General features: G+C 41.5%; 1 protein-coding gene across 6 annotated transcripts; it reads right to left on the reverse strand.

Moving 5' to 3' along the window:
* zcchc2 (zinc finger, CCHC domain containing 2) lies at positions 1–27,622 on the reverse strand. Of its 6 annotated transcripts, none has more exons than XM_042399205.1 (15): positions 26,526–27,622; positions 22,778–22,898; positions 22,317–22,387; positions 18,875–18,946; positions 17,905–18,005; positions 15,132–15,235; positions 13,084–13,146; positions 11,433–11,493; positions 11,082–11,205; positions 9,336–9,403; positions 7,865–7,941; positions 7,166–7,294; positions 4,981–6,621; positions 4,355–4,496; positions 1–3,477 (listed from the first exon to the last, which is right to left on the reverse strand). In XM_042399205.1, exons 1-15 carry the CDS (start codon positions 27,309–27,311, stop codon positions 3,429–3,431), a joined length of 3,609 nt encoding a protein of 1,202 aa, XP_042255139.1. In that variant the 5' UTR covers positions 27,312–27,622; the 3' UTR covers positions 1–3,428. The 6 variants fall into 6 exon arrangements, 4 of the variants coding, with proteins under 4 accessions (XP_042255139.1, XP_042255140.1, XP_042255141.1 ...); XM_042399206.1 differs by having other exon boundaries at positions 7,178–7,294; positions 26,526–27,617; XR_006093107.1 differs by lacking the exon at positions 4,355–4,496 and having other exon boundaries at positions 4,878–6,621; positions 26,526–27,618.

A 27,622-nucleotide genomic window follows, 5' to 3' on the forward strand; every position in this document is an offset into this window, starting at 1 on the left:
TTTACATTTTTATATTTATTGCTTTTAATTACAGGAAAAAAAACAGATCAACAATTTGCATAAAATCCAAATTCCGCTCTAGAAATATATTTGACCTTTCCAGTACATAGATATCAAAGAGTACAGTAAACATTACAACTGAGGGTGGCAGCAGTGACCCCTTGCAAATGTACAGTACAGCATTTTTTTTTATTTTTTTCAAACCATCAAGGTCAACAAAACTACACTTGGGTTGTTCGGTGCGTCCTCAGTATCTACACGGGGACTTCCCTCTTCATCCACTTACAGTCTGACTGGTCCACATCATTGATGCTCACTGCTCGTGATCACTGGATCTTCTGACCCACTTCAAGTCTCAAATGAAAGGAAGAACTTTATGGGAAACACTTTTTTTTTTGGGACATAAATATTATTCAAATTCAAACTGGAGACTGTCTGTACTGACAACAGCGTGTCCTTTACAGATTTCTGTCAAAACAAAGTGGGTATGCATAGATTTTCACTGAACTAATGCACTGACAGTAGGCTGAACACAATCAAAGAGCAGCCTGGGCATCACACACACACACACATATACATACACACACTCCCCCCTGATGAGGAAAAACACAAGTGGGCAAAACGATGCTAACAAAGCATAAAATACATCCAGTATGATCACATTAATTATGAGAAAATAAAACAATAACTTGAGACAAATGAGAGCATCACTGAGGAAAATGGCTGCTGTGCTACCAGGAGACTGATGGCTTTAAAAAAAGGAAATTATTTTCCACCATTTTTTCGGTAATCTTCAGGGAGGGTCAGGACAGAAACCACCCACAGAATCTTGTTACACTCGACTCACAGCGCTACATTATGTTCAATGTTATCTTCACGTCTCACAGCTATTGATATGAGAACTTTTAGAACCTCACTTTCTCACACATGGCCTCCATTCATTATTTTGAACGTTTCCCAGAAAGCCTTTTGAAACCTCTATGAGCTCATCACTTCCAATCAAAGGTGGGAACACACTACAGGCAGCCCGACTGTTTACACTGTGTATCTCAGTTCCGAAGACGAATTGGCCGGTCGGTTTTGCGGATGAAAAAAAATATCATTTAACAATCGAAACAGATATTCCAGATGTATTCATTTTCCCTTCTTTTTTAAAAATGAATGCAGGAACTACACGCTTGCTTTCCTGTGTGGAAACTTCAGACTGTAACATTCTACCGTTTTTTATAAGCTGACAATAGAACCAGCTGTGAACAAGTGGGTGGATTTCTCTGACACACAGCTGTCAGATAAGATAAACTCTACATAACATCAATATAACAATAGGATAGTCGAGTAGTGCTTTGTTTCTATAGAAATAGAAATGTCTTGATGTCCATTCTGTTTGTCTATTATCATCCACCAAACAGTTAAAAACTGGATCAACCATCAGCAGAACTGAACCTCATACACTGATGAAGGCAAAAGCTCACATTTTTGTACTGAATTGTCCAACATTTAAAAAAAATTATAAAACCGTGAAAGTCTAACGGTGCCACTCTAACACCCAACTGTAATATTCATGAGGCCTCAGTATGCTTCACACAAAACACTTATGTGATCATCTAAATTTTGTTCTACCCAGTTTACACAGGAACTGACTGGCTTTGCAGCTCTCCTCTTTCATTTTCTGCACAACTTCGTCACTTTGAGTAAGTACAACACCATAAGTAACTTTTAGAAGAGACTGTCCCAACATCTGCACCGTTATTCACATTTGAACGATTATCTATGTTGGCAGGTTTTTCACCTGCGTGGCTGTTTAGAACACCTAGAAAAACTTCAGACGTGGTCATATAGCATGTTGTACAAACTACTTCCTGTCAAGCATTGTGAACCTTTACCAGCATGTGAAACCTGCTTTCCAGTGGTGGAATAAGAGCAGACATTCATACCCACTTCACACAGTGATTGGTCAGTGTGTGCAGAGGTGTAAAAGTAACCAGGTTATGTGTGTACAACCATTAATGCTTATAATGAGAAACTGTCGGAAAGATTGCAGCACTGGCGTTATTTGTATTAATTTGCATCGAGACTATTAAGACGAGCAAAAGACAGAAGAAACCTAGTTGGTTTGAAGCATGCCAAGGCCTTTAGATACTTTCCAGTAGTGGCTAGAAATGTCATGTCCTGTTTTGAAGGTTATCAAAGCCTATGGAGTATCCAAAACGGAAAGCTTCCTCCGATGTGCTCAATAAATTTTGTAGGTATGTTTTCTGTGTACAGGTGGAAATTTTGGCCCGATAGTGGCTTTAGAGAAACGGTCAGGGGTCCCCAAAAGGAAAAGAAAAAGAAAAAAATGGAGGGGAAAGTAGCAATGCAATCTGGCAGATATCTTCTGAAACAGATGCGATGACTGAGACTGAAGTGGGCTGAGGAAATGATTTTCTCTTCTGTTGTATTTCTACAGTATCTGCAGTTTAATTTAGAACACTGAGAAGTCTCACTCACTCTAAAACGTTAGCCATAAAAAGCTGTTTCACACCTGAAACACTTAAGTATACTAAAACAGTCAAAATGCTGTATTTCTCATCGGTTTTGCTCCTTCATGTTGATTCTGCAGATGAAAAATCAATGAATCTTTACATCTGTGCGGTTGTAGTGAGGACTGTTTTAGTGCACTCGTGTTCCTGCTTCGCTATAGTGCACATCACCAAGTAAAACAACTTTTAAAAACGGAAAAACATAAAAATTACAAAGCAGCAATTACCATCCAACATAACATACATCAAGTGGCCAAAATGGATGAGAGATCCATACACTTTGATACAGTCAGATTCCTTAAATGAGAAGGTGTACATTCAAAACCTTACAGCAAGATTGAAAATGAACAAACATAAAATCCATTTCGCTTACATTACATTTTTGATTCTTGTTTAAATCTTTGAAAACTGATGTACAATTCTCAGACAATAAAATCCTAGATGAACAGTAATAATGAGGAAAAAGCATAAATACGCTGTTTTAGAAATAAGTGTATAAGAACTTTTTTTTTTAGTTGAGACTAGTCTCCACTTTAAAAACAAAACAAATCCTCAAAAATTTCTGATCTTCCTAATAATTAAGTAATAAGTTAATCTTTTCCAACCCTCAGTGCAAAAATATGAAAAACAAACTGAAAGGGAAGGGACCGGGAGTCACGTGGACTGTTCGTGTGCGCGAGACAGTGAAATCATCTCCATGGAAACAAGATTTTCTCAGGCACAAGTACTTAGGCTTTGTCCACTGAGCCCTTGGCAGGTCACTCTTTCTTTGAGAATGTTTTTTTTTTTTTGTTTTGTTTTTCCTGAAGTACACAGAAGCGTCAGTGCACTGCTCACACACAGTGCCTGGGAAGAGCAGAGGAACCTTCATCCGTTCTTCTTCTTCTTCTTCTTCAGTCAGCGTTATCAAGTGCTTCTGAAATGTGGGAGGCTGCGTACTTTAACCGGAAGCCACCTGCAATGAAAACACCGACATGAGCAACCACATGCACACATACAGAGATGCATCCAAACACACACAAAGGATATTCCATCAGTAGTTGAAGAAATGATAGTCTGAACATTATTAAAGGTCAGTTATGGCCTTGAATATTGTCTGGGTTTGTCTAGTATGGAATGACCCCAAACTTCACTGTTTTTGTTTATGTAGACTTTTACATTTCTGCTCACCATTTTCAAGGAAGTGCCAACAAGTTTCTGATTTCTGCTGTTTGACTAGCCAAACATAAGATTTAATTTCCAGTGTTTTCAAACCGTATGTTTTAGTTTTAGAAGAGCGAAAGGCTTCAAGCATGAGGACTAACTGCTCGGTTTGGCAAATCTGCTAAACTTCCCCACCACCAATTTAAGAGCACCGCACAGCTGCTTCACTAAACTTCACTAAACTTTTCAATGGGAAGCAATGAAGGGTGTCTCTCACACAGTGGATGAGACAGTCCCAAAGGCGCTACACAATGCACCAGAGGTAACTCTTGTAGCACCTGCAGGCGCTTAACAGCTGCAGTTATTTTCTTTTGTTAAAACACTGAAGAAACACACACAAAACAGCAGCTGCAGAAATGAAAGTTGTGCTAGTGACAGTATGTTTAGTTATCCAGCTGTTATTTTAATCGCCTGTAGGAGGCGACACTAACATATCTACATCTTTCTACATCTTTAAGTCTAAGCTGCACTTTCATTTCCTCTGGCTGGAGCAGGCGAGAAGGGTCTAAATGCAGTCTTACAGACTTACTAGTACTCTACACAACACACTCGCTTAAAGTAAAGTGGGTGTGTCGTGTAGTAAAGTGGGTGTGTCATGTAGAGTACTGTGCGTCTGCAGATAGACCTACTTGGAGCAGGCTGGCAGGTGTGGAACTGGTGTGACTGGGCTGAACAGCGGCCCCATGTGGAGAACCTGCAGCCTGCTAATCATGAGCAAGTGAGCTTGGGGGTTTTCAGTTTCTGAATAGGTTTCCTTGAGCCTACATGTTCCTAGAACAGAGGCAAACACACCAGGTTTTCAGTTTGGTTACTTCTGCTTATTGTCTGCTACAGGTGCACTTGGAGGATCTGGGACAACAAACTGTAACCGGTCAGGATACAATCTGGTGGCAGAGGTGTAGTCGGCGTAGCTTCCAATTGGTAATCAATGTCAGTATTTGTCTTATTCTACCACTAACCCCTTACATTTTCAGTTTGTTTCTGCAGTTGGTTCAGATTATGTTCTGACTCCTACCACACTGCAATACAGGCGTCCTGGAAGAGAATCCAGACTTGCATTTTCAAGCCTCTTACTTCTATTTGTTACAATATGAATCCACCAGAACTGAAATAAAGCAGCTCAAAATACACTTGGTGAGAATGGACCCTAACTTGTCTGAGCCGAGTGTTGGGCTTTCTGATGACTGCTCGGGGGTTGCTGGGCAGGAAAACTAAGGGGTCCACTGTCTCTCTCTGCTCCGTGTAGCTGCGTTACCTTGCTGCGTGGAGTCTATGGAGGGTTGGTTGCAGTCCTGAGCGTAATGTCCGCTCACACCACAGTTATAACAGGACACGTTCCCGTTCTTCTTATTGATTCCGCCGCCTCCCAGCGTAGCAGCGGGCAGCATCCCCAGATGATTCGGGTAGACGTGCTGGTAGACGCGTTGGCAGAACGATGCCGCCGGTGCCATCTGCTGCTGGAGGTTGTAGTTTGCGGCTGCGGCGGCTGCCACTGCTGCAGCCTGGGTGCCTAGCATGTGTGACGGTACGTCTGCATGGCTGTGAGGGTGAGTGTGGAGGGGGCCGTAGGGTGGAGGGTGGCCGGGAGGCGGAGCAGTCGGGAAGAAGGGGGGCAGGGTGGCAGCACCGTTGGCCTGGTGAGGAGGTTGGGCCTGGGTGAGGTAGCTGTTACTGCACAGGCTTGTGAGCTGGAAGAGAGGTGGTGGAACGCTGAACACCTGGCGTGCTGCTGCTGCCATCTGGTGGGTGGGGAAGAACAAGGGCGCTTGGCAACCGCTGACGCTGTTGTTGCTGCTGCCTCGACCGCCGCAGTTGTTGTGACAGCCACAGGTCCCGCAGCCCATCGGTTGTTGCTGCTGCTGTGGTTGTGGTGGTGGTGTTGGCTGCTGGGGGGCCACCTGTTGCTGCTGGGTTTGTTGAAGAGTAATAGGATTGCCAGGGGCAACAGGGGCACTTCCACAGGAAGCGCTGCTGTTGCTGTAGGATATACAGTCGCTATGTGCCGTGCTGTGGGTAAGCGCTGGGCTGGGGCTGGGGGCAGGTCCAGGGGTGTGTGTGGGCACAGCTGGAGGAACAGCTGCTTGTAAATGTCCAGGAGATGGAGCTATTCCAGTGACTGCAGGTGCTCCTACAGTGGGCATGACAGAGGTTGGGACAGGGGGCATGGTGTAGGGAGAAGGCAGGCCAGATGGTAATGTTAAGCCGGGGTGCTTGGCATGTGAAGTCTCCACTAGTGGCAGAGAGGAGGGCAGGCCTGAGCTGACGCTGGCCGGGTCTTGGCAGGGCAGAGATGGCTGAGGAGGAGAGGGGTAGGACGTGGGGCCAGAAGACATGACACTGATGGCTCTTATAGGGGCTTGGTGAGCAGCCTGCGGGGCAGCAGGAGTAGAACCGCTCCCTGACACTCCATCAGGGCCACCTTGGCTGTGAGACAAAGCTGTTTTGAACCTCTGAACCAGAGGCTGGACAGCAGGGCTTCCTGCGGGGTGGAGCCCGATAGGTGAAATCCCAAAGGTTTGGAGCATGTCCCTTTTCTCTGGGTCTCCCACAATTCCAGGGCCTAGCACGGCTGGAGGCACTAGGGGCATCTGCATCATCAGCGGCCCAGAAGAGGGCTTCCCATCGGGGACGATGTTTTGGCTGGGAGGGGGGACCAGTGGAAGCGGAGGGTCAGCGGCCCCATTGGGGAGCACATAGGGCAGAGAAGGCATGAAGGAGAGAGGGGGGAAGTCTTTGCTGGTCTCTGGGCAGGGGTACTCCATGTGGGCCTGGTGGTTGTTGGGAGACAGAGGATGGACAGAGGAGACCTCCCCCACCACAGCTGGAACAGTCTGGTTAGTGAAGAACATGTCAGGGCCTGGACCTTTGCTGGAGTCATCAGAGTGGCTGTCAGTATCTAAGAGAAGTTATGGAGGAAGAGGATCAGTTCAGGTTCTTCCAATATCTTTTGTGACAGAGGACAATACAAAGTTGACAAATGACATGAGTAAAGAACTGAATCTGACCGTTTGACGTCAGTTTTACCATATAAAAATGTGTTATTTCTGCAAAAACTAATATTTAAATTTGCAATAACCAGAAAATGGAGATAAAGATCAGTCCAAGCCGCAGTAACTGCACTCTGGCTTAGTAATGTCTGCACTCTAGAAGCTGCTGTTGCACTTCCTGTGTTTGTGTCACAGAGAAACAGCCAACTGGACAGCTGAAGTCAATTTTTGTAAACTGATATGTGGAATAACAAGCTCAATTACCAAGAGAACTAAATGAGTCAGCAGCTAAATCCAATCATGATGGAGTAAATAACTAGCTGAACTCCTGCTGAAGATAACTAATTCAGTAGATCTAAATGACAATGAAAATATGAATATGAGAAAACATGTGGCCAAACAATCACACTACATGGCAGTCAGTGAGTGCTGCAATACAACAAGTGTACGTACAGTATGTTTTACCTTTGTTGTTGTCGTCCTCACTGTCCAGGCTCTCTGGTCCTCTGTGTTGAGGGCTGGATGGAGAGCTGTAGCTCTCTGATGATGTTTCACCAAAGGTATCCGGGCCAGAACCCCCATCTGCAAAAACATCTGTGTGTTACACTACAAAGCCATCTAATGAGAAAGCGTTTTCCCTCCAAGAAAGCATATGTTCAAAGTATGTGTTAACAGAAAGCTAGGCTACTGGTGTGCATGTGCTGCTCACCACAGTACGTTGTGTTCACTGTCACTAACACGATAGATATTTTAAAATCAGTTATTTGATATATTCAACAAGAAGACATCCCTATAACCTGTGGATTTGAGATTGTAATGTGAAATAATATATTTATTCAATGACTTTCTGTGCGAGAAGTTTTTTTGATTTGATCAGCAAAACCACTTATGTAGATAAGATTATGAACTTTATGAGGTACTAAAATACATGTAGAGGAGAAATTCTCTTATGTTGATGTATTAACAGATAAATCTTACACTCATAAATGTAAATAAGCCAGAAAAAGTAACATAATGAAAATGGTTTATAAGCTCAGCCAGCAGGATGAACATTCAGTGCTAAACACTGGCATGTGATTTCTATAAGAGGAGACGGTTTTATGTCACAATCATCCTGGAAATACAGCTTCCATGCAACCAGTCGTGACAGACCTTTCCTCTGAGGGGGCAGAGCCGGCACCAAACCGCCATTAGTCACATAGGCAGCTGCCTTCACCTTCCCCTTGTCTCTGCAAAGAGGGAGAGATGGAAAACAAAGGGACAGAATGATGTCAACAGACAGGGACTATTATGGGGAGAAAAAAAAAAATCTTTCTTTTTTTTTTTTTTGAACTTAAGTACATCCAGACATATACAAATCTATAAATCTATCCCTCCCAAACACCCTGGTTCCTTCCCATCTCCCTCCCCCTCTGTCCACTATCTTCACACACTTACCCAGAAATAAAATAGAATAAATAGCAGCGATGACGACATAACACAGACATTGTTTAGTAAACAATGTAAGTACATAGTCAACCTAAACAACCATTAATAATAATAATGTGGAATATAATGAAAACAGATAAAAAAGAAAGAATGAAAATCATAATTAACTGGGAGTATATAAGAGGCATCTTACATGTAAAATGATCATTAAGTTTCAACATGACAATAAATCTGCTCATATCTTTCATCTTTTCAGAAAATAAAGGAATTTCTCCCATATTTTATAAAAGGTTTTCCTTTGATAGCAAAGGTTAATGTCTCTATGGCAAGACTGTGAGAGATTTTTTTCATCCGCTGTCTGATAGAAGGTTATTCTGGGTTTTTATAAAAGACAGATACTGTATGTTTATCTTGACGAAGAGAGAAAACAATTTTTTTTTCTCTTGGTGTTATTGAGCCTCGGGGTCTCGGGGAAACAGACCAAGAATACACAGCTTTGGACAGTCTGGTAATTTAGCTGAAACTATTTGTGATGATGTGCCAAGCGCATCTCTCCAAAAGTCTTTGATCCTCGGGCAAACCCGTAAACAGTGAACCAGAACGCCCTTTTCAGCATCGCCTTTCACACATCGGTCTGGACTGTTGGCATCAAAATGATGTAGTAGGGACGGAGTTACATAAGTATACACGGTCAGTCCGTTTGAACTGCAGAAGTCTAAATCTGGTGTTAATAATTTGAACCTGGGCTTCATCCACATCTGCTCCCATTCATCTTTTGTTATCTCTGTATGCAAGTCTCTTATTCTCTGATGATTCCTCTGATTTAGTTTTAAGTAGATTATAGATCACAGACCGCTGGAGTGATGCACTATCACTTCTTCCAACATGGAGAGAGATGGGCAAAGAATTGAGTGATATTGTGTCTTTGATATGGAACTCCTAAGCTGCAGATACTTAAAGAAATATGTCGAGGGGATGTTGTATTTAGTTTTTGGTCTCAAATGTCAGAATTGTGTCATTATTGTATAAGTCTCTGATTTTGTTGAAGCCCATAAATTCAACCCAGGATCATGTGTTCCCTGTGTGAATCTTTCAGAACTGCATGTATTGCTAATGACGTTTTGATTTTGCTTTGTATACTCTACTGTTTCACCCTGTAGCGCTGCTAGCTGCAGCGTAGCAGCAGCTGACCTACCTGTCTGTGGGCAGGACTCTGCTCTTGCTTTTAGTGACCGGGTGGCTTCTCTTCTCACTTTCCTGGTGCTATGAAGAGGAGAGAGAGTCAGAACAGCTTCATCGGTTTCATCCAAAACTTTTACAACAGTGTTGAGAATTCTTTGTTTTGTCGGTACAAGAGCCTGATAGAGGGATTTTTGGCATTAATGAGTCACTACACAGTTCTAAAATTACTACAGTACCTTTAATGTGTACTAGTAAACAAAGCTGTGATAACTGGAAGAATTTTCTATATTCTTTAGGTCTAGAAGGACTAAACAGAGTCATGACATTTAGAACAACAAAGTGTGGAATAGACCTGCCTAACAGCACAGAGAGGCATCTGCTGTGTTAAGCCTCTATTGTGACAGGAAAGAGAGTGTGTGTGTGTGTGCGTGTGTGAGTGTGTGTGAGTGAGGGGGGTGGGGGTGGGGGGCAGGGGATATGCTTTGTCAGCAGAGTGTTGTCTCTCACACTCACACATACACACATGTAGTCTTGACCTATATCAGTGAGATTAGCAGTGAGTACTCCCATTCACGTGGCAGTGTGTGACAGATCCAATCACACACACGCATGCACGCAGACGCACGCAGACGCACACACACACACACACACACACACACACACGCGCCTTTGTGTAACTACGACCTATAATCATTAACTGGTGTTCATGGAAATGTCCTGAACTGTAAACTGCGGAGGCACTTTACAGTTGAGTTAATCATTAGAGCAATACTGCTTAATACCTCCGCTGCTGTTACAATATGAGAAACACTAAACAGCTTGACCCAGCAAGGACTTTCACCATGGAAACCACCATACCTTAAAAACACATTTAGCTTTTTTTTTTTTTTTTTTTTAAATCAACACTCAGCAGTCTCTAAACTCTGATGTGTGTTCTCATCCTCCTGATTACAGAACACCTCGATAGGAAACATCATGACCCACTAATTCTCTTATCAGTCATTGGCAGTGATTTCAAGTTGTTTCTGACCTAAAAACTGATTTTCTGTTCTCTTCAATACACTGATCCCTAAACCACACAATAAAACCTGCAAAATCCTACGAGAACTGTATCATGGTATCAAGGTAATGTGTAATTATTATTTTCTAGTTTATTCATGTTAACAGTTTGGTGCTGGAAATGATTATTTTTAATATTATTATTATTATCATCACTATTACACAAACTGATTTAAAATATCAATACCTTTTTACTCATGTACATTTTAGTGTGATAAATGTAAAATGTGCAGGTTATTAGATAAGTGAACAGATGAACAGGATTAACAGAGTAAGAATGTTGAAATGATTTGTTTAAACTAAAGGCTGTTGTAGTTTTCTTGTGATAAAATGTTACAGAATGCTCTGTGCACAGTGTGCACATGTAGCCTCATAGTTATAAAATAGCTGCAGCACAAAATCACATGACAATGACAACTGACTTCCTTATTAGAACTGACTGAAGGAGACTTTTAGTAATTAAGCTACTTTTGTTACTGGCTTTAATTCCTTAAAAGGAAAAGGAAGCTTTCCTATAGCTCAGCAAATAATGTGTATGTTGTTGTGTGAAAAGCTACATGTGACTTTCTCAAACACTGCTAATCATGTGACAGACTTCCAGCGAGTTGATTGCTGAAGTTAAAGCAGCAGAAGGAACATACAGTATGTGTAGTCAAACATCCTGCAGCTCAGTGCTGTTCAGCTCTCTTCTCTCTCTCACCTGTTCAGCCTCCTGGCTGCTTCTCAGCGTACAGCCCTTCTTCCTCCTCTCTGCTGGACCATTGAGCTCTGTAGTGTGGCCCCCCCTCCGACTGTCCCCCTGGGGGCCTTTGGCACTAGAGAGACTGGCAGAGCAGAGAGAAGCTGTCAGAGTTTTTACTGAATGGACATGAAGGGACAGAAAAAGAGAGTGAGTTGAGTAGAAAGTGTTCAGCTGTTTTGTGCATTTATGATGGCACTAAACATGTTTACAGTCTTCTTACCAATTAGCTGTTTTCTATTCTGTCCAACGTTCATACTGAGGATGAAAACATTTCAGAAACACAGACCAGATCACAGACAGTCTACTCACCCTGGACACGGACTCTTGGTCCCATGCTTCTTCTTGTGTCCCTGAACATACGACTCTAAATCTGAAAGGACATCAACAAAACACTGTTAGCTGTTATCTGCGTGACTTAAGATTCAACACAAGAAACTACTTTGATATTATTATCATCTGAAGATCACACATGTTACTGTTCCATAATGAAATAGTGTTTCAGATGCTTGACTCTGATAAGGAAAATGATTTGGGATTAAAACTGACAGATCTGAAGATGTAAAAAAGCAGCGATCACATGAGCATCACTAACCCTCCTAAGAACTCTTATAATGTGCTTCTATCTTAAATCCACTGATAATGAAGCTACATGGGTTAAAGCAGCAGTTCAAGTGAGATACTAATGTATTATAATTTAAATACTAAAGAGAAATCTGTCATTGTTGAAGATAAGATCAAAAATAAAAAATAAAAAAATAATAAAAATTGTCTTTTCTTTTAAGTCAATGATGTCTTTTGGTGATTATGTGAAGGGAGACATAAAAAGCCAAACAGAAGGAATAAGAAAATAAAAGCCTAAAGAGGCATCTGTCAGAACATCTACTGAAATGTAGAAGTTGCTGCACTAAAATATGCCAAAAAACATCATAAAATCCAAAAAAAACATTTAAATAAATTGGCAGTCATGATGATGAAAAAATGGTAAACACACTATAAATGTTGCATTAAGTTTTTTTGTATTTTTTTGGATATTATATTTAAACTCCTAATTAATTCAAATTAGGACATAATATAATAGTAAGTCAAACAGGCAGAGATGATGTGTTCATGACACATACGACAGCTCTGAACCACTTGTAAGTTTCGTTTGTACCTCGGTAAGTAAATTGATGAATACCACAAATGTTCTTAAATCACTCGGATGTGCATTTTAAGAATGTTTGTACTAGCGCTTCTTGCATGAGGCTCACTGTTTTTTTTTTTTACAAGCGGGTGTTTTTAGCATCACACATGCACGTTTAACGCTGTATTATCTCGCTTTACTCTGACTTTGAACATGATATTGGGAAGCTATTCATGACAATTCTCCATACATAAAGGTTACCAATTGATTTTATGTTGTCTTGTTTTAGCCTCCACGCTCATTATACAGCACTGCTAACATAAAATACAATCAGCCTGCTTAAAGACCTCTGCTAAAATAAAACATCTAACCCTAAAAGTAACAAGTAATCAGCTCACATTAGTAGTAACAGTATTGAATATAACACTAACGCTCACAAGATCTTCTAGCATTAACAATTCTGATGCAAGCATGAGTCAGGTCAAGGCTGTGATTATTGCTGGTTGTGCTGAACGCAGTCCAGCACATGATCAGGCAAATATAGCTGTGAAATATGAGGATTTGAAACACACTCAGCCTTTTCCAAACGACCTCCAAAAATAAACACAAGTTAGCTTTTCATGTTTACTATGTAGCCCGAGCTACGGCCGCTGCTGTGGTTAGTCAGACGCTCCTTGCTTTGTCTGTGCGCACAATTAGGCCTCATTCACTGATTATACATGCTCTTGTGAAGTTCTTTTGTCCCCTTTGCTGCTCTACTCTCCGCAGAAGAAAACACTAGGATCAGTCTGCATCGCTGTGGGAAATGAGTTGTAGAATCATGTCACTTCTTCTCACCTTCCTCCTGACTGGAGGCATCAGAGCAGTCTCCTTGGTAGGCCTTTCCCAGCTGGCAGTTGCCTATAGAGAGAAAGATCGTTTGGTTTGTGAAAATTCAATTTTTGGGGACACACGGCTCGGTGAAAATTGTTGCTGTAGATTTTACGACAGTCCAGGTTTCCCTTATGGCACAAAGAGTCACAACATCCAGTAATCCAGAGCAGAGTATGGATGAAGGAGGCTTTGCAGTGCATATTAAGATGCTGGAGGTAACAGTCACATATCAATAAAATGAATCACAGGCTGTGTTCTGGTAAGACATAATAAAATGATTTGACTAAATGTGATGAGCTAGAGTTGAACTTTCTACCTTGTAGTTTTGAATACTTTGGTAATAACTCACTCTACTTTACAGGATTCTCCCAGTTACCATCCAGTATAAAATAGGGATGCAAAATATTGGATTTTTCGCCGATATGCCGAGATTTTCCATCTCGTTTTGGGCGACTGCCAAAGCTGATATATGCACATATTTTCTTTCCAGCTGGCTGAGGAGACTATTACGCATGCGATCATAGATTGTGCTAAGTATGATCAAGAAAGACAATACATGAAGGGAGAACTTAGGAAGGCTGGAGTTCAGGAGTTCAGCGTTAAAACTTTAATGAACCTGCCAAGTGGGTGGAGCAGTAGAGTTTTCTTTGAGTTTGTTAGACAGACAGGATACATCCTGTCAGCAGAGGTGTTTCATATCTCCTCCGCGGGCTGTTTCACCCGGCTGCGGGTGTTAAAGAAACAAAACTGTACATTTATATTTCCTAAGCAGCAGCAAGAGGTGCAAAAGCATCACTTTCTATGTAGTTTAATATCCTTGACAAAAAAAAAAGAGCAGGGTGCCATTTTGCTTTACTCCATCACCATCTTGAACCATGATGGATTTGTAAAATATGCCCACTAGGGATGTCCTGATCAAGTTTTTTTGGCCTGGATCCCAATCTGAGTCCTTTATTATTGGAGACCTGCCAACATCGACTCCGCTCCAATACTCATATTTACATAGCGGCCGAAGATATGTAATGTTGATTTAATGTGTGTCTGCCACATTGAAATAACAATAGGTGTAGCCTTCTGACCCTGGCACATATTTTTCACAAGCTACTTGTTCCACATACAGAAGGTCCTGCTTCAAAAATACTAAGGTGATGAGCTCAAATTATCGATATGGATGAAAAGTGGAACTATAGAATGGGACTTGTAATTAAACAACAAAGTTACAGAGTGGAGGTTCATCCCACACAGATGATCTTTGGTCGAGTACAGACAGACGCCAGCTGCAGAGTACACAAACCCAACAACTGTTGAGTTGAGTTTTGGCCCGCCATCAAGTTTCTCACAGAATTAGACATTAATTAGACAGCTGATATGATCCGCCCTCGTTGACTTTTGTCATTTTAACCGCTGAAAATGACGGAATGTTTGTATACTGCTGCTCTGCCAATAAAAAAAAGGAAAGAGTTCAGAGTCAGAATTAGGCAAATCTGTATATTTTGCCAGGATGTCAGGATCCTGAGTCACTGTCCTCGGTGCACCCCTGCTCATGTCTGGCCCGCTGCCATATCTGTTGGATCTCTTGGACCAACTATGACTGTAAACTGTTGACAACTTTCCATCTCTTAACAGCTAAAAACAGGTAGCAAAGCACCTATCAACAACTATTCAGATCATCGTGAAAGACACTTTAATAATATTGTTGTGCTGAGGAAATATAATGACACTGCTACTTTAAGAAGACTAACAACATTACCGGTACTTATTTACTAAACTGGAATCTGGTAATCTGAACTAACAAGGAGATTGTGTTGCTGAAAGTAAATCAGCTTGCCCTGGAGGAGCAGAAGAGTGAGAGAGTACAACATCTATGTGAGGAAGTCAGATCAGTGGGATTTCAATAGAATACAACAGAAAAGCTCCATTCTAAGGGCTGAGCTTGAAAGCAGCATGTCCAAAAGGAAACATGCTCGGCTGTTGAAGACCACATGGACTTTCTCTCTTCATCTCATACTTACATCTGCAGCAAGTCGGTTTCGTAGAGTAACTGGAGTCACAATTGAAGAAGCTGCAGACCTTTCTGGTCTGTCTGAAAACTGGAGGGGCGGACAGGAACCTTTCCCTAGAGAGAGAGAGAGAGAGGCAGAGGTGGAGAGTACTTCAAATTCTGGCAGCAAAACGTGGTCAGAAAATTATTTGTTCATGTTTTGAATTCTCTAGGTACCAGTCATCCACACATTTTCTTTTCCCTCATATCAAATTCCCATTCCTAGTCACGTAGAGTTCATCACTTATAGGACATTTCCACTGCAGGAACCTACCCAGGGGACCAAGAACCTTTTGAGGAACCAGGGACTAAATTTAATTCTTGTAGAATAGTTCCCGGTGATAAAAAAGTTCCTGGTCCGGGGGTAGTACTTTCCAAAGGTTTAGGAACTTTATGGGGGGATTTGGAGGGTAAACTGTCACTGATTGGTCAAACACAGACGCCATGGTTGTTTCAACTTGTTTCTTGTATCAATGTTAGGATGATGCTTACAAAGTTGGGCTTTGTTGTTGGGATCCCGACTCATAGAAGGTGCTAATGAGCTTAGAGCACGAGGGAATAATAGAGAGGGAGCAGCAGTGGTGAGAACAAAGCCGGTGAATGAGAGAAATAAAACTTTATTTTCGGATTGTTTCATGCCGGTTATGTTCTAAAGCAGAAATAAATAAGCATCAAACACTCGGCTGATGGTTTATTATGAAGACAGGCGCTCTGGAGTTTTCTGTTCTCCTTTTCATTCATTCATTACATCAAAAGTCAAACAGCAGAGTCATCAACGGTACAAACAACAGGAAGACTGTTATGTTGTTTCCTTATGCGTGGAAACTGGGTTTCAAACACCACCGTTGTTTTTTAATCCACCATGGGTCTAATTAGCATGAACCACACAGGAATAGACAGGAATGCACAAAAGGCACTTTAGTTCCTTGTTTAGTTCCTGAGATTACATCATCTGGTATCACAGTTCCTGCAACATTCTGGTCAAAAGGGGCTTTAGACTTTTATATTTAAATTATTGCATTATATTATATTATAGGGCCTTTGAATTTAGCGCGACACAGAGCTGCAGAGAGAAACAGAGCTACAGAGGACTGTTGGCTCCACACCTCCCTCCCTCACCTGTTGTTAGATCAGGAGGGCTAGGTAGAGATGAATGAATTATACTTCAGCCACATTGTTTTGGAAATGAAACAAAGTTTTTGCCTACTGATATCCAAACACACATCTCTTCCTATCTCTCTCCATATTGCTCTGTTAGCAACTACAACACACAAACAGTGAGGTTTTGCATGGCCGCTGTGGCGAGCTACTCACCCAAAGTCATTAGATTGGATGAACTTTTGTAAACACCCCTGAGTGCAGCATGAGTCATCATCATTTGAACATTTGAAATTGTTTTACAAGAAGAGAAAAGACAGGGATTCTGATGTAAAAAAAACTCTGATACTGATGTTTTGACATGTATTTGGTATATAACGTGAGAAATGAACAATTAACACAGAGACACACGATTAAAACTGGGAAAATGTATTGTTCAGCATTTGTTGCTGCATCTCTTAGAAGAGAATCCAATCAGAATCACATTGAAATCATTAAAAAAATCTACTTTTCACAGTGAACAACACAACACTGAGTGTTTTGCTTTCAGTCACCACAATCAAACAACAGAACACTGGCCCTGAGCATGTAGACGCCTCTTACCATGCCAATATGATGTAATTAAACTAATACATAGTCAAAAGCCTTCCCCTGACACCAATTAAAGCTCAGATACAAAAGGCCAGAGACCTGTGAGCGCAAACAGCAAAGATGACAATGCAGCTGAGCTCAATACAAGGATCACTACTGATGAAAAGCACTTCAGATAGGTTTCATTTTCCAGTTTCACTTTAAATGAAACGAAACTGATGAACTGCGTGTGTGCGTGTGTGTGTGTGTGTAAGAGGGCATCAGGAAAGGGTGTAGTTGCCTTTTAAAAAGAATCTGCCTTTCAGCCCTCTCAGTGGTGAACTACGCATCCAAATATGAAACACACACACACACACACACACACACACAAAACATCAGATCCCTAATCTCGCATACCTGACACAACATATTACACTCATGTTCAGTAATTATAGAAAAATCTTTTTCTATTCAGAATTCTGCTGACTGCTTCGGGACGGCAGAAAGCACGGTGTCGAGTCCTCCTCTAAATAAACACTGTCGGGAGAGACGCTATGAATGTAATCCAAATTTATTTCACACAGGAAATGACCCCAACACAGAGGGTTTTTGGGGTAAAAGGAGACAGATGTTGACCTCTTATCCTCAGAGAACTCAGAATAACTAAATGAAATGACCGCAGTCAGGACCGCGGTTTGTCTTCGGCCGGAGCTGCAGTTTGCAATTTCTTCATGTGATCATAAATAGAACGAACGCCAGAGAAGGCAAACAACAGCGCACAGTCAAGACGAGTCTATCGTGCATAGTTAAAGGGAGTGAGGATTTATTTGTTTTAACTCCACCTAACGATGAAAATGTCAAACAAATTGCAGGATGACTCGCCGCTGAAACTCACTGAGGGAAATAAATGGATGAATACATGTTGATTTTTATCCACTTCTTCACAAACGAGTGTTAGTCATAACAAATATTAATATTTATCAGTGAGAGGACATTTCTGTGGTATTATTTTCTCCGATCATTTCGTCCACATTATTTTACACAGCTGGCGTATATCCAGGTTAAATGTGGTGTACCTGAGGTTCTTCTCCACCTCTCTGCTCTCATACTGGTCCCCCTGGTTCAGAAGTCTCAGGATGCCCTTCTCAAAAGACTCAGTGCACTGATCCTTAGGAAGCTGCAGCCAGAAAGATGGAAATTGGCAAAAAGGAAGATACAATGAGAAACACATGAAGCAGTCACCACCTGTAGGAATAAGAGCTGAAATCATTTGTGTTAAGTTGTCCAATCTGCTATCAAACATAGTTTTATACAGCAAAGGAAGAATGAAATGTAGTTTCATTTCAGTGACACAGTTTGTTTAATCTTGGCCTAATATCAATATTGAGACAGATTTAAAACCAACAGCGGTACGCTTTGGGTGCAGCTTTTTTGGCTGTGAATCATTCTTAAAGCCTGAGAATTTGGCGTCTTAAATTGGACCGATTGCTTCGTAATTGGAAATCCAGATCATAAAATCAGACACAGTAAGTGAAACCACCTGTGGGTTGGTGGTTTATTTGAACTCTGTAAAACAGAATAGAATAGAAAAACACTGTATGCAGATGACTGCACTGCAGCAAGAAACATCACTCAATTATTCATTTTAAATAATAATCTTGTCCTACTTATTTTCTTGTTTACTTCCTAAACATTTGAAATCAGCTCTTGCTTTTGTTTCAATCATTCCACACAAAGTTCTGTCTGTAACATTTGGTCTAGTTAGTCTTTAGTAAGGCAATGACTCTCTGCAATGCTATGACACACTCCAACAACAGATGTATCAACTCTCATCACACTGATCTGAGCTGAATCTATATTTAAAATGAGATTAAGAGTATTGTGGAACATCTTACTGAAACTGTAGCCTAAATCCTATGTTGAAGTTAAGTTGAAATTGTACATTTTCTTGTCTGTGTGACTGACTGAAAGACCTTTACCTCTGCCAATTTTGTCATTGCATTAAAATGGTGAAAAATCAATTGTAACTTCATGAAAAGTGGTTACCTTAAGGAGGAAGTTCTCCAGTTCCAGATGAGTTTTGGTCACACTACTAGAAGAAGAGTCAGACCACTTCACCTGAAAAACAACAAGGGACATTCTCTATCATACACAGACCACAACGCAGGATCATACAGGGACTGGAGCTATGCTAGAACTTCATGCTACAATGTAATGATAAAATCACAACATACACAACACATCTAAACAGAGAAGGTTACATCATGTTCTTTTAAGTGAACTAGTTCTTCTTCTTTTTGTAGAGGGGATGTCTAAGACATATAAGCACCAAATATGCACAACTCACACACCACCACCAAAATAACTCAACTCAAAATAACTCAAATAACAACATAATGGCACAAACAACATAATGGCCCGAACATAACAAGTACAGTGGGGGGAAAAAGACATCAGAGCAGTTCAACTCCCCACTCGGTAAGTTCACACCGACACATGTGTCGCTTCTCAGCTCTGTCTATCATTCTGTAGATATGACATTGGTGACGCCCTTCAGAAGCCACATGTACACAAGTTATGTAATAGCTACATTTTCACTGCAGAAATATTCCTATCGAAGCACTTTCTAGACTTGTCTTCATACCAAACAAAATTACATAAAAGAGGAAGAACAAACTCAAGATGTGAGAAATCATCAAGTAGTTAAGGTTACAGGGAGATGTGATACATATATTTATTTTTCTGTATGAGCTCATCAGTTTCTCACCACTATGAGTAACTGTATGACTCTCCGGATATTACATAAAGGGCAGGATGTTTTCTCTCATTTTATCTTTTATCCATACTTGATTGGATTTGCTCATTTTTATGTCGACCCAACACTTCTATTCGCTTTAATGACCACAAGAACGTGATCGCTGGACTTCTGGTATTAGGAATTTTGTAGAGCGATGTAAAGTCTATACACTAACTGTGGAGTTTCATTATATAGGAAAATATATGAAGATTGGATCAAGATTGTCTATCAGCAGATACTGATCAATCACTGTTCCTGATAAAACACCGTTACTTTTAAAATGAGACTATAGAGGACGATATCAATCATTTTAAGTTGCGTTTCCAACTTGGAAAATATGGGTAACACTTAGACATGAGGTCAGTGTTCTAGCTTTTGTAACATGTTCAGCAACAGAAAAAAGTCCACTTGAATTAACATGATGACCAGTATCCATCCAAACAATGCTGGAGCCGTTTTTATAAATCACAATGGAGCAGAGAGAAATCCAACACTTTTGGCTCAATCATGTATTTAATTGACACAGATAGTCACAGTAGCACCGGCAGCCCCAACTCCCGTACTGATAAACACTGTTCACATCTACAGATACAGTATATTCATTACATTAAACGGTAAAAAAAATGAAAACAACTAGTGTGAATACATGTGTGAATGTGTGTGTGAGTGTGTTTGTGGTTTGGTCCAGTATAAACAGATGGGAGAGTGAGAGAGCGACTCACTGTTGTGAGTGCTGTTGGCTCCACCGTCAAAGCGCAGTAGAGCCAACAGGACTGTGAGTCTCTCCTCTCCATCTGTCTTACAGAATTTCCCTTTTGTAAATGAGCACTAAATACTCCCATTTGTGAATATGTGTTTGGAAAATATTAATTTTGGAGTGAACGAGCACATCATTTGTGATGAGCTATTACCAGCTTGGCACTTGACTGACTGACTGGGAGAGATGGGGAGAGGAAATGAATAAAAAATATGTCCTAGATAGGAGTGGGAATCTTATGATTCAATTCCAATTCTTTGGTGTCCAATTTAATTCGGAATCGATTCTCGATTCAAAACCGGTGCTATATTAAATGAATAAAAAGAGGGGGGGACATTTTCAATCTCTTGCTCCAGTATACTGTGCACCAAACCATTCACTGGTGTCCTTAGTCCACTGAAATACAATATGAAGCATAACTGGCAGATAAGATAAATGCCTTTTTATTTTAAAAAGTTAACTACATTAATGAATGAATGAATTCATTTGAAAGCATCTTACAGTCTCCTGGCTGTATGAGAATAACAAAGTGAGGGGGAGGTGGAGTGCTCCGCTGTGTTGTTATTAACGTCATGTCTCCAGCAGTGGAGAGCAGCCTCTCTGCTGCTCGGTTAGCTCCGGGGAAAGACATCGTTGTACAAGATGCTGGGCGGGCGCAGGGTTTTTGAGGTGAAACAGACTGAGCACCGAGTTCTTTTCTTCACCAGAGTTGGTTTAAGTTGCAGTGTGTGTTGGTCAGCCGCTCTCATCTTGTTTGTTAAAAGCCACTGCCGATCGCTGCTCTGCTCCGCTAACGTTAGTCTCTGAGTGATGGTGTTGAAAGTTCACAATATACTTCACATTCATCTCGCAAAAGGTAATTATTTGGTCATTAAATCAGCAAAACGCTCGCTACTGCTGTCTTTAGTGAAGATGAACTACAAGATAAGTGTAGACTGTCTGGGTGCTGCTCTGCCCTCGCAGCTGAGTTCTGCCTTTTTCTTTCTATCGTCACGTTATTAACTAACATTTAGAAAATCAATTTTTGACATTTGTGAATCGATGCAGGATCGTCCGCGTCTGCATTGTGATGCAACGAAGAATCGATTTTTTCCCCTCACCCTTAGTCCTAGATTTACAACTACATCACAGCAGTCACCCTGTTCAACCTGACCATAAATGTCACCATGTTGGAGATAAAAAAGCCTTCCCTCCAGGCTGGCACTGGTGAAACCAGCACAATGACCACAGAGACAAAGAACAAGTAGCAGATCACTGTCAGAAAGCCACTTCGTGCACAACTGATGGCTGTGGATAGTGAATAGGTGGGTTCATGTTGAGCTGCATGTGCTTCAGCAGCACAACGATGGCAGCACAAGTTGTTGACTGATAAATAACGCATCACCACATGCTTTGTAAAGACTGTATAAACTAAACAATGCTGCAGCAGGGTGAACAGGCCTGAACCTCCTACTCTTTAAATAGGGGTCAGCCAAGTAGTGGAAAAAAAAAATCAGTGTGTGGACACAGATTTGGACTGACAGAGACTGTGTGAAAATACCACTGGCTCTGTGTGTCTCTGTTAAAAGCCACTGATGTGGCTCTGAGGAGAGTTGTTTGAAAGTTTACTTTGTTCAATTTCATTAGTCAGAATATTTTGTGGCTCATCGTCAAGATATCATTGTTACACTCCACTGTTATGCTAAATGCTTGTTGCAGCTTTCAAGTGCAGCAAACTGGCTATATCCCAAAGCTGAAAGCACTCACGCAGGAAGGTGTTAGCAGCAGAGCAGGAAGCAAGAAAGTGTGTGTTTGGTGCCCAGCAAGGACACTAAGGCAACTGAAGATGCCAAAGAAACATGCTGAACACTTCCCCCAAACCTCTTCACTTTAAGTAGAAGTGTGTGTGTGTGTGTGTGTTTGTGTGTGTGTGTGTAGGGGGTGAGGTTACCTACCTCAAAGTTGTATTCCTTGTCTATTCTGGTCCGAGAGATGCCCCTGAGCACAATTCCCTCTATATGCACCGCTGCAATGACAGACACCTTTAATAAACACCTGTATGACAACACTCTCAGAACAAATATGGCAGGAAAAAAGCAGCAGAGACACAAGGACTTTCTAAATGTAGACTTCAAACACTAACTAGTATGTGTCTACTGAAAGACAATTCAAATAATTAGACAAAACTATGGGATGACTGCGGGAGCTTATAGTTCAATCACTGACTCTCTATGTGTCCAGATTTACCATTTAAATTGTGCAGTCTTTATTCTCAGAATAATCTGTCAATCAAACATGCTAATGAACCTCTGGATTCACAAACCGCTGTTGCTTTTCAACCGCACAAAGCCCATGTCTGCTGTTGCAGCATATAATGACATCTATAATGTATAGTATGTGCACTCTTTCCACTCACCTTCTCTTTGTGTTGCCCAGCGGCTGGAGCGTCGGCTCTGGCAAGAAGGATGGGAGTCCGTACATTCCCCCAAACCCAGAGCTGGGGAGGGCAGGTAGTCCACCTTTGGGCCCATCAGCTCCTGGAGACCAAAGACACAATAAGTTAGTTACTGGTTCATTCTGGTTCCTTAAACATTTTGACCTTAGCACGTCTATAATGTGTTTCACAGGTTTCATGTTTGGCTAATCATTAGACACACTGCCAAAATGCATTACTGTTTCCCCTATAGTATTACAATCATTTCTGGTATATTTTTCAGCTTCTCTGTAACTGTAAGATATAGTTCTGGCATACACAGTGAATGTGATTGAAGAGCCCGAAGTAAACTTATTGATCTCTGCAAAGGAAATGTACTAATGCAACAACAGCCGAGCTATGTGTGAAGCATAACTGTCTGACAATCATAAGGCATAGAGGAGTTATTATATAAACAATAATAAGCTAGAATGTTGATGTTTCGCAGGTATAATGTTTACTGTGTTCACCATGTTGCATGTTAGCAGACATTTTTCTAATAAGAATTAGCAATGTTATGACTTTTGCAGGTATTTGGTCATAAACCAAAGTTTTGGACAAAATGAACTTTTGACCAGATGATGGCGCTGATGGAGATCAAAGTTATTACAGTTCATGCACTGGGGACCATGAATGTGTGTACCAAATTTCATAATTCATCCAATAGTTCATTGTCAAGACATTTTGATAGAGAGCTAAAAAGTCAACCTCATGGTGGCGCTAGAGCAGAAGTCATAGGAGCACCAAAGCCTTAGTGTCCTCCAGGGACCTTGAATATCTGTTGATAATTTCATGGCAATCCATTTAACAGTTGTTATGATATTTCTCTCTGAACCTTAAATGTCAACTTGCTGGAGTCTCGAGAGGAAAATTCAGGGGTTTCCAGAGTCAGTAGGATCCATCCTCTGGGGACCATGAATGTCTGTACAAAATCTTATGGCAATCCATCAAAGAGTTGTCGAGATATTTCAGTCTGGACCAAAGTGGACCCACCAACACTGCCATCCCTAGAGCCATGCCACTAGCATGGTTAAAAACCAGTAACCACTGTATGGTTCAGACCTTCCTCTCATTCACTGTCTGCCTCTACCACATTTGACAGTGCCACAGTCCAGACACAGAACAGTCCTCTAAAAATGGCAAGTGTGATTTTATTAAGAGCAGTGCATCTTCACCACACATGCCCCCCCCCCTCACAATGATGTCAACCTCTTGGACTAATCTAGAACAGAGACAGTCCTGCAACTTATACCAGCTGGACCTCTGTTTAAAAGGTACATTCATCATGTGGAGTAAGCATTAAAGGGGATATATTATGCATATTTAAAGCTCTATATTTTTAATAACTAGTTTTTATCACCGCTTATTTTTACACTTTTTCTGTGAGACAACTGATGGAGTTATTTATAAATGAACACTGGTGGATCCAATCATTATTCAATTGATTAGTGCATCCCTAATGTAAACTGCCACATGTGCTGCGTGTGTTGACCCGTATGGGTGAGAGGTTTTTCCATGAGCTCGTGGGAAGCTCTGACACTTGAGAGTCACCTCTGAACAGCAGTGCATTCCTAACATTACTTCAGATTATAGAAGTGATTTTCCTACATGTACATGCAATGTTCAGATTTACATGCAGACTGATAGAGGGGCAAAGAGATTAATGGATGAATGAACTTTTTTCCAAACAGAAACCAATCATCGGAATACCTCAGATGGTTCAACAAATGTCTTCTAGATGCCAGTCCTAAGAAACTATAGACTCTTCTAAAGTGGCTGAGAAAACACCAAATTACTCTTCAAATACAAAGTGTTTTCCACAAGGTATTAACGTTTTAGTTGCCAATTTCAATCCTTCAACTGTGTGTCCCTGTGGCAATTTTGTACAAATATATATGGGATTATGTTTGCTTGACTGACAGGTGTCACAGTCCTGAAGGTTGCCTTGCTCATTCCACATTAGCTCCATCCAGGCATGGGCCAGTTTCACAACAGTTATCTGGATGACTGTGTGGAGAAACAGCTCAAATACTCTCAAATCTGGAGGTTTGGCATGCATGTGAACCGTGGATTAATTGCAAAATTTAATATTTCATTTGAGACAAAGTAAACAAACTGCTGTAGCTACAAGTCATGGACAGTTTATATACTGGTTTATATAAGACCCTAATGTGCTGCTATGTTAGCTCTTAATCCAGTTGTTTTCAGTTGAGTGGCAACAGGCAAACAACAGCAACATTACATTATGGTGTAACTAGGATTTTTCATCAGTAGGCCTACCACTTCAGCAACAATGCTACCAAGCCTTAATACTCAACAGCAGCACAACCAGCTAGTGGGAAACCAAACCAAAATCAACTGCAATATCTCCCCTGTCCTGTAAATGAAGTCCCTCTAACACAGATGGTCCAGCTCTCAAGCAGCTCTTCATTTCAAAACACTGTTTGCTCGTTGTTTTTCTCTGATGGTAGACAAGAGATTAAAAAGATGAAACAGGAAAGCTTTGTGAAAAGCAGACAAGAGCTCAGTAGGTTTACTAATTTAGATCATCATTAGCTTGACTGATAACTTTATTCTTAGATAATTCATAAACAGAATCTGATAAGTAACATGTCTGTAAGTTTTCACTCCAATTAATCAAGCACTAGACAAGCTCATTTCTGTAATTAACAAAACTTCTACCACAAAAAGTGGAAATAATTAGTGTAATCACCTGCTGTCCTGTTTGGTTAGAGTGAAAACACATATTGCACATGTTTCAAAAGCCGCAAGTGAACCAGTACACTGTCAAACACCTGCTGCAGCAGAGTTACAGCACAGACCAGCTGGGACAGGCAATCTGGAAGTGCAGGCTGTTGGATAATTGGACAATATTGTCAGAACAGGACATGGCACTAAATCTTGATATATGTTAAATAGGAGCCTAAAGAACCCTTCCAGACATGTTTTAAGATGTATGTAAACTACTCTACTTTGCATAACAATTTGTGTCTGATATATTTTTCCACAATTAAGTTAAATTATATTGTTAAAACCCTTAAAATTAAATCTAGTCCTTCTCCCTCATTAAAAATTTCAGAATCTATAAATATGCAAATATTTTTAATTTAAAAAGTTTAACTGTTGGACAAAAGATGTCTCCTACTTCACTGTAAAATCCATTCTCAGTGTTTGTGCACTGGAGTCTACAAGTTTCCGCATTACCCTTGTGTAATTTCAATATTGAACCATGATTGACTTCCAAACTATTTGTGACGTCACAAATCCTGCTCGTAGGCCCGCCCCCTATAAACAGATTTTCAATGAGCACAGAGAAACTTTCAGCAGATAAACGTGAAAACAAACTCTACACAAACATCATTCTGCACAGTGGAGCTCAAACATCCAACTGAAGGAACAAGAAGAGAAACATATTTTTGAGTGGAGGGGGACTTTAACATCCAGTAAGCCTGTTAATGACACTGCACAGTGCATTTAGCAGGATAACGGTAACCGATAAACATCATCGACAAAACGTTACATAACGGGAGGCGACTGAGTCATAACGGTATCCCATACATTTGAACATGGCTGGTGTAACCGGTTCAAACCACCGGCAGACTTTAGCCAACTGCTGGTGGCTGACTGTAACTTAAAGCCCCGCTATGGAGGACAGCTCTAACGTTACTAATATGAGTTCGTTGCTTATTACCGTTGTCTGGGCGTTTGCTCGACGCTGACTTTGACGTCTCTCCTCCTCTATAGCGAGCTCTATTTTGTCGAGCTGCCCTCGGACCATCTCCCGCTGGTGGAAATGGAAAGCTGGGTGTAGGGAGGCCATGGTGAACAGCAGCGCCAGCTGCTCCAGAGCTCCTGCCGCTGTGTCGTTAGTGGAGACGCCGCAGGACTGCTCTGTCCGCCCGGTCACACTCCCGCCCTGACACGGTGGGTGGACCGGGTGGTCCCTGAATGGAGGAAGGGAGTAGTTTCTGTAGAACAAGGCCGGATCTACATGGCTCAGTATCCGAAAGAGTATCCCGGCACACTCCCTGCTGTCAGACCCGAGGAGGGACAGGCAGACCAGGAGCTTGGACCTGACCACCGGGTCAATCACGTCCGTTAAGAGCCCCATATCGCTCGGACTATTTGCCCGAAACTCGAAGTCCCGTAAAACATGATAGTCTTTTCTAGCGAGATCCTCTAAGTAAGATCCCAAAAAGCGGAGCTCCAGGGGCTGGCACATATGTAGCAGCCCGCACATGAACTCGACCCGCTTAGCAGGGTTTAGATGTAGGCCGAACCACTCAAAAACTGTCTCCTTGTCCAGCTGGGGTGGGTGCACATGAGGTCTTGGCGAATCCTCCAGCCTGTCGGACACCGAGGAGGGGGAGACCGCCCCGGGGATATGCTGGTGCTCCGACTGATCCAGTGAATCGTCCTCGGCCGTCTCGTCGCCTCCTTCCTCGCCCGTTTTCATCGGTAGCTTCATCTTCGGCATTATCAGCGCTGCGAGAAAGGGCTTCAAAGTCGAAATGACGGGCTAATATAACTACATTATTGACGACGTACACCGCTTTTGTAATGCTGAAAAGGAAATACGAACTGTCAAACGTTTAACAATGTTTTTACTGTTAGCTAATCATCTGACGCGGCGATAGTACTGGAGCTTTTTGCTTTTTCCAAGCGTTACTTTCTTCTTCTACTGCTCATTTCCTGCAGAGTAGCTGTGTGCGGTCAGCGCGCTGCTGCCATCATCCGTCTGAGTAATGGTGGACTGTGACCTACAATACAGTATTACTGCGATCTGAC

Source organism: Thunnus maccoyii, chromosome 21 (genome assembly GCF_910596095.1).
Source record: "Thunnus maccoyii chromosome 21, fThuMac1.1, whole genome shotgun sequence".
In the NCBI taxonomy this organism is placed as follows: domain Eukaryota; kingdom Metazoa; phylum Chordata; class Actinopteri; order Scombriformes; family Scombridae; genus Thunnus; species Thunnus maccoyii.